Source organism: Otolemur garnettii, unplaced genomic scaffold (genome assembly GCF_000181295.1).
Source record: "Otolemur garnettii isolate 467f Iridium unplaced genomic scaffold, OtoGar3 scaffold00029, whole genome shotgun sequence".
NCBI classification, from domain to species: domain Eukaryota; kingdom Metazoa; phylum Chordata; class Mammalia; order Primates; family Galagidae; genus Otolemur; species Otolemur garnettii.
Window position 1 is genome coordinate 2,779,089 of NW_003852424.1, and position 7,907 is coordinate 2,786,995.

The 7,907-nt window shown below is 35.6% G+C and overlaps 1 protein-coding gene across 3 annotated transcripts in view; it reads left to right on the top strand.

Annotated features, from left to right (window-relative positions):
* The window catches only part of TTC23 (tetratricopeptide repeat domain 23), a 91,220-nt gene that overhangs the window by 47,105 nt on the left and 36,208 nt on the right, over positions 1–7,907 (top strand). For all 3 annotated transcript variants that reach the window (XM_023512679.1, XM_023512680.1, XM_012804407.2), the window contains one exon: positions 2,179–2,356. In XM_023512679.1, coding sequence (XP_023368447.1) covers positions 2,179–2,356 — 178 coding nt within the window. The remainder of the gene's footprint in view (positions 1–2,178; positions 2,357–7,907) is intronic.

Below are 7,907 nucleotides of genomic sequence, written 5' to 3' on the forward strand. Positions count from 1 at the left end.
ATAAAATAAAGATCCAATTAGTAAATATTTTAGTCTTTGTAGACCATTTAGTCTCTATAGCAAGGACTCAACTCTACCATTATAGTTAAGAGCAACAATAGATTATACATAAGCAAATGGGTATGCCAATAAAACTTTATTTACAAAAAACAAACTGCTAGTACATTTGACCTCCAGAGCACAATTTGCTCACCCATTTTCTATTATTTAAGTTTTATCTATTAGGAATCTAATTGTTTGGCTAAATGATTTCTTAACAGTCATATGTTTCAGAGACTCTTTCTATCACCAGAAGTTCTAGTGGGTTTTCTCTTTAAAAATAAACTGTGATATTTGTAAATGATTATCCACTACATTCTGAGTGGGTAATCTCTCATTAAGAGTCAGAACAGAAGCCTAGTGTTGCTAGGTCAGCTATTAATCTTCTCCCTTCCAACATTAGAATTGCTGTAAGCTATAGCCATACATGGTCCAGGCCCATATTGATGTCTGGCCTTTCCCTGGGTTTTAAAACTCTTCACAATTACAGAAGGTATCCAAGTTCATAAACTATTCAATCAGCATTTTATTCCATTCTGGCCTTCAGGACCACAGATCTGAAAAGTATCTTTGCTTCTATTAATTCCCTTGGTGTAAAAAATACCCATGATTGAGTTGAACATAAGACATATTTTTTGTGGTTCTTTAGTCACTTTCTCATTTATTTCTCAGTGTGCCCATGGGCAATTTGGGAGGCCTTTTGTGTATGAAAGATTCTGGGGCATAGGACAGCATAGGAAGATCTTTCATTATGAATTTTGTACATAAAATTTTTCCATGAAAGAAAAAGTTTCTAAAAAATCTTCACAGATATTTAGGGGAAGATTATTTTTATTTATTTATTTATTTATTTTTATTTTTTATTTTTATTTTTTGGCCAGGGCTGGGTTTGAACCTGCCACCTCCGGCATATGGGGCTAGTGCCCTACTCCTTTGAGCTGCCCTGGAAGATTATTTTTAAATGTATATTGTTGTGTTTGCTGAATATATAGGAATACATTTTATTCCTACATCCACAATATATAGGAAGACATTTTGTTTATTTTTGAGACAGAGTCTCACTATGTCACCCTGGGTAGGGTGCTATAGTGTCACAGCTCACAGCAACCTGAAACTCTTGGGCTTAAGTGATTCTCTTGCCTCAGCCTCCCAAGTAGCTGGGACTATAGGTGCCTGCCACAGCTCCCAGCTATTTTTGGTTGTAGCTGTCATTGTTTGGCAGGCCCAGGCTGAGTTCAAACCAGCCAGCTCCGGTGTATATGGCTGGCACCCTAGCTGCTGAGCTACAGGCACTGAGCCTGCCTTTACTTATTTTTAAATGGCAAAACAAGTACATCTATATTGTGTAGTCCTGGGTCAATAAGTATGGAACAGCATTAACTTCAGTGGCTACATGGCATTCCACATTTTAGATGTACTTCTTGTCCCCTGTGGGTGCATTTTAAGTGCTTTCTACTACTGTAAAGAATGCTAAGGTTAACATTCTTATATGTATCTTATTTTCCTGCTAGACTATGTCTTTAATATAAGTCCCTAGAAGTAGAATTAGCAGGGTCATGTGTATGTGTATATACAAGTGTAGTATAATTTTGATATAGAAAAGTTTATGCCCAAATGATATTCTCCTCAACAGTTTATAAGAGTACTTCACATTCTCACCAATACTGGGAAATGTTAGAAATTTCTCAACAGATTAGTTATCAGCTTCCTTCATTGTTGCTATTATTGTTTTATAAGGTATTTTACGTTTTTTAAACCAGTGTCTACACAGTGCATAGTATGTGTCAGAGACTGTTCTAGGTGTTGTTATGAATATTAACTAATTTAATAGGAATATAACCCAGAGAAGTAGGCACTATTATTATCTTTAACTTACACAGGGGAAACACTTGAGCAACTTGATGGTCATGCATCCACTAAGGAGTGAAACCAGGACTTGAAGCTTCCTGGTGATTCCAAAGTCCATCCTCTAAGTTCATCCCACAATTAAGCCCTATTACCTCTTGGAGGAAAAACTTAGTAGAAGAGAAAACAAACTGGACACCAGGGGTCGGAGAGCCACATCCTAACTCCCAGCTCATGGATATTTTCAGTATTTCCTATTTTAATTATTTTAAAAATAATCCTTTTGTTTTTTAGGGTGTATCAAGGTCAAAAGAAATCAAAAGAAGCTTTGCCCCACTATCAAAAAGCTTTGGAATATCTTGAGATTGGTAAAGGTGAAAAAAGTCTTGAGTGTGTGCCAGTATTGAGGGAATTAGCAGGTGTAGAGCAAGTCCTGGGATTCCACGATGCAGCCATCAACCATTTCCTACAGGTAAGCTGCAACATACCAGCCACCAAATCTGTTCTAGACCCAATGCTTTTCATAAATACAAGTGGCAAGAAGCTCTGAAAATACTGGCTTTGTCATTTGCTCTAGATAAGTAAAACACTTAGCCTAGAGTAGATGTTCAACAAAGATTCTCTTATTAGATGGCCAAGTAGATGACAGCCAGAGGTTTGTCCCCATTAGGGGTTGCACAGGCCACAAATAATTTAAGTATTATTTCCCAGACAAAGTTTCTTTATACTTTAGTATTTATTGGATCATCTGATTTGGGGGGCTGGAAAGTGAGAAAGCGTTTCTTCTCTGGGAAATCTCAGGTTTTTGTATTCTAGGTGTTCAGCTGATTGGATGAGGCCCTATCATATTCTTGAGGGTAATCTCATTTGCATAAAGTCAATTGATTTGAATGTTAATCACACCTATAAAATGCTGTATATTCATATCAGCATCTAGACTGTGTGTGACCAGACCACCAGACACCATAGCCTAGGCCAGCTGATACGTAAAACTAACCATTAAAGTCAGTTTGATGTCTTTCTATCATATCATCTGCTAAAGGCACTTTTTAAAAAATATTTCTGAGAATTTATTCCTACAAAAGTTGTAAGATGAATACTAAAATACTAACCCATTCTTGTTATTTCAAAGACATGGTGCTGAGAATACTTTATTGCTATTTCTTTTTAAATTTGTCTAACAATTTATACTCCTATTCACAGTTTGTGAGTGTCTCATTCTCTCACTTTATCTGGGTTATCTTCTCTGTGACGTATTATTATTTACAGTTTATAGATGAAGAGGTCAAGAATTAAGTTGAGTAATATGCCTTGCACCACTAGAATTCCTGGCCTCAAACAATCCTCCTGCCTGGCCTCCCAAAGTGCTAGGCTACCACCCTGGCCTGCACTTCTATTTTTAAAAATGGAGTTGAATGTGTTTTCATATGTTTAAAAGACTTTAATGAATCTTTTGTGATTGTCTGTTTGTGGATTATTCATATCATTTGCCCATTTTTAAATAGGAGTTTTGGTCTGGTTTCCTTAACTTTTAAAAGTTCTTTATCTCTTACACATATTATCCCTTTATCTATGATATGTGTTGTAAATATTTTCACCCAATTTGTCATTTATTTTTCATTATTGTTCAGTGTTTTTAATGGAGATAATTTTTGGAGCATAAAATTTACCCATTTAAAGTGTACAATTTAGTGGTTTTATTAAAAAGTCACAAAGTTCTGTAGTCATTACTACCATCTAATTCTAGAACATTTTCAAGAAACCCCATACTTGTTCCTCATTCTCTCCTCCTCCCATCCCCTGGCAACTACCAGTTTGCTTTCTGTTTGTGAGGATTTATCTGTCCTGGACATTTCATAGACGTGTAATTATGTACTCTGTGGCCTTTGGTGTCTGACTTCTCTCATTTAGCATAACATGTTCAAGGCTCATCCAACTTGAGCAGGCATCAGTACTTCATTCCTTTTTATGGCTCAATAAAATTCTTTTAGACAAATATACCATATTTATCCATTCATCAATTGATGGACATTTGGGTTGTTTCCAATTTTGGCTATTATAAATAATGCCATTATGAACCCGTGTATAAGTTTTTATATGGACATATGTTTTGAGTTCTCTTGGGTATAAAGGTATGAGTGGAATGGCTGAGGAAGTTCCTCATTATTTTACATTCCCACAAACAATTTGTGAGCTTTCCAGTTTCTACACATCTTCACCAACACTTAATACTATCTGTTTTTTTTTATGTTAGTCATCACAGTAAGAGTAAAGTAGTATCTCAATGTGTCTTTTTATTTGAATTTCTCTAATGACTAATGATGTATTGTAGCGCATCTTTTTATTTGTTTATTGGCCATTTGTATATCTTCATGGAAAAAATGTTGATTCAAATCTTTGCATATTTTTAAATTGGTTATTCTTTTTCTTGTTGACTATTAAGAATTCTTTACATATTCTGTATATTAGATACTAGACCCTTGTCAGATACATGATTTGTCAATATTTTCTCTCAATCTGTGGCTTGTCTTTTCACATCTTTGTCCTTTGAAATACAAAAGTTCTTGGTTTTTATTACATCCAATTTATTTTTTTCTTTCTTTTTTTGTGCTTTTGGTGTCATACCTAGGGAACCATTGCCTAAATCAAGTTCATGAGGCTTGCATCTATGTTTTCTTCTGAGAGTTTTTATGGTTTCTAGTTCTTACACTTAGATCTTTGATTAATTTTTGAATTAATGTTTGTATATGGTGTGAGGTAGGGGTCCAACCTCACTTTTTGCATGTGGCTAACAGTTGTCCCAACACCATTTGCTGAAAAGATTATCCTTTCACCATTGAATTATCTTGACACCCTCCTCAAAATCAATTGACTGTAGATGTAAGGGTTTATTTCTAGACTTTCAGTTCTATTTCATTGAACTATTCATTAAGTCTGTCCTTATGCCAATGTCACATTTTCTCAATCACTGTTGTTTTGTAGTTAAGTTTTAAAATCAATACATGTGAATCTTTTTGTTCTTCTTTTTCAAGATTAGTTTAGCTATTCTGGGTCCCTTCATTTTCACATGAATTTTAGGGTCAACTTACCAGTTTCTTCAAAAAAACAACAACAAAGAAAAATCCACTAGGATTTTGGTAGGGTTTGCATTGAATCTGTATTTCAATTGGGAAGTATTGACATCTTAACAATATTAAGTCTCTCAGTTGTTGAGATATCTATTTTTAGCTCTTCTTTCATTTTTTTCAACCATATTTTGTAGTTTTTAGAGTATAAGTTTTATACTTCTTTGGATAAATTTACTCCTAAGTTATTCTTTTTGATGCTATTACAAATACAGGTGTTTTCTTGATTCTCTTTTCTGGTTGTTCATGTATAGAAATACAGATTTTTGTATATTCGTCTTATAGCCTGCAACCTTGCTGAACTCATTTATTAGTGCTATTTTTTTTAACCATACAATATTTTTTAATGTATTCAAATTTTTTTTTTTTTTTATTTTTTTTTGAGACGGAGCCTCAAGCTGTCCCCCTGGGTAGAGTGCCATGGCATCACAGCTCACAGCAACCTCCAACTCCTGGGCTCAAGCGAGTCTCCTGCCTCAGCCTCCCAAGTAGCTGAGACCACAGGCGCCCGCCACAACACCTGGCCATTTTTTTGGTTGCAGCCATCATTGTTGTTTGGTGGGCCCGGGCTGGGGATTCAAACCTGCCACCTTAGGTGTATGTGGCTGGCGCCTTAGCCGCTTGAGCCACAGGCGCCGAGCCTGTATTCAAATTTTCAACCTTTCCTGGCATTATGTTAGATTTTGAATCTAAGTTAGAAGAATTTCCCTATATCTAGGTTATAAAGGAATTCACTCATTTTCATAATACTTGTAAAGTTGACAGGTGTCATTTACTTTTGTTTCTTTGAGGTTAACAAAGGTTGCAGAGTATTTTAAATAAATTATAGATTATCATTAAAGATGTAGTTTGGTGAAGTGAAAATAACATTGAATTTGAAGTCAGAAAATCTGGATTCAAGTCAAGACTATTCTGTTTCCCAGCTGTTTAATTATAGGCAAGTCATTTAGCTCCTTACAAATAAAAGAGAAAAAAACCTACAAAAGACCATATCCACTTCACAGCACTGCTCAAAATTTCAAAACGGAAAGTGCTTTGTGAAGTATTAGGCCTGCTGCCAATATAAACAACTCATATTTATTAACAGTAATTATTATGCATTTATCAATGCTTCCCTTTTCTTTAGGAGACTTACCTAAGATACAGAAAGGTGCACTGTGGCTACAGCCCTCCAGGGGAACCTGTGTCTAAAAGCCATTTATTAATCACACACAAAGAGGTTTTGTTATTTTCCCTGTTGTTTTTCACTCTTCATTCCTTTGGAGTGAGAGAAACACCCAGAGAGAAAAGACCTTTTATTTCCTGTAGAATGTACAAAAGTTCCAATGTATTTTAGGAACAAACCCATTAAAATGGAGAAAATTAAAACCACGTCCTGCAGAGCCACCACACAAGGAAGGCAGCAGTCCTAGAGTCTGATGAAAGAGCTGTCATCCACCCCACCCATTCCTCGTCCCTCTGCAGCGGGGGTCCATGAGAAAACCATGGAAATGTGATCCCTTCTGAAACTTCTCAGGGCAGATTTTGGCAATAAAACCTTATTTTCCTATCCAAAAGAGAAATCACAGGATTTCACTTATGTGAGTGAGAGTGTGTTTGTGGGTGTGTGTATAAATTAACACTGTACTCGCTTGGATTGCTTTTCAGTTCGTAGCACTTGAATTGCATATCCCTCTTTTCAGTTTTCAGGGTAACTCTGCCACTCCGTAGTTCCCAAATTTAGGGAATTTTGACTGTATAATAAAATAATTGAATTATCATTTGCTCTACTAAGCTTTTCAGGTCTGAAATTCTAGCTTTGGGTCCCAGCTCTGTGCAAATTACCGGTCTTGGTCAGGCCTGGGGAGAAGGCTGCTTGATGTTTATACATGGCTCCTGGCAAATGCAGAGCCCTCAGCAAATGGCAGCACTTCTGACTGGTTCTTATCATTTGCTATCTATTTGTTACAATGTATGATTCATTTATTATAAGTAATCAGAGTGATGCTATTTATAATTTTAAAAATCTCTTAAAATTCGAGACTTTTGTTTAAAATTAGAAAAGATTCTATAGAGTGAATTTGTGATTTTATTCATTACAAAAATGTTCTAAGAATGATATAAATCCACAAAGGGGAGAAGATTACTGTTTATTTGCAAATAACAACCACTTTTTATAAAAGTGATCCATGCTTTTCATTAAAAAAAAAAAAAAAGGCCATATAGAACAGTACAAAGATAAGAATCCAGACCTCCCTGCCTAGAAATAGCTTGTGTTGACACTTGTTGAACATTTTTGCTCTGCCTATGTACAGATGGGTATAGATTAGGATACAGAAGAGGAGAAAAAAAGAGAAAGAGTGATAAATTTGATAGCATAGAAATAAAAAACTACATCATAAATTCAAAAAATAAATGTCTAAGAGGGGAAATACACAGAGTTCTTAAAAACATAGATGAAAAAGTCAACTTATTAGAAATATGGACAGAAAACTGGGAGAGACAATTTATAAGAAACGAAATACACATGGCCAATAAACATACAAAAATAATCCTCAGCGTCACTCATTAAAGACACACAGTATAAACTGTCTGGCCATTGTGGCTGGAGCCCAGAGTGGGTTGTGGAGATGTAGCTGAGCAGGTGGTCGGGTTGTGAGCACACATGTGTGTATGTGTGTTTTCTGGAACCATATACAAGAAAGTGTTCACAGCCATTAGCTACAAGGAGTCACGCTGGAAATCGGAGCAAGAGAAGGAGAAGGCATGGAGACACAAAGGAGGGAATATTTTTAATTTTAATTGTTTGTTCTTCTACCACTTAAGATTTTTAAAAATTGTATGCAGGTCTCTTATCACTTAAGTATCTAGTTCAGTTTTAAGAAAACACACAACCAAAAGAAGAAGGGATAAGCCCCC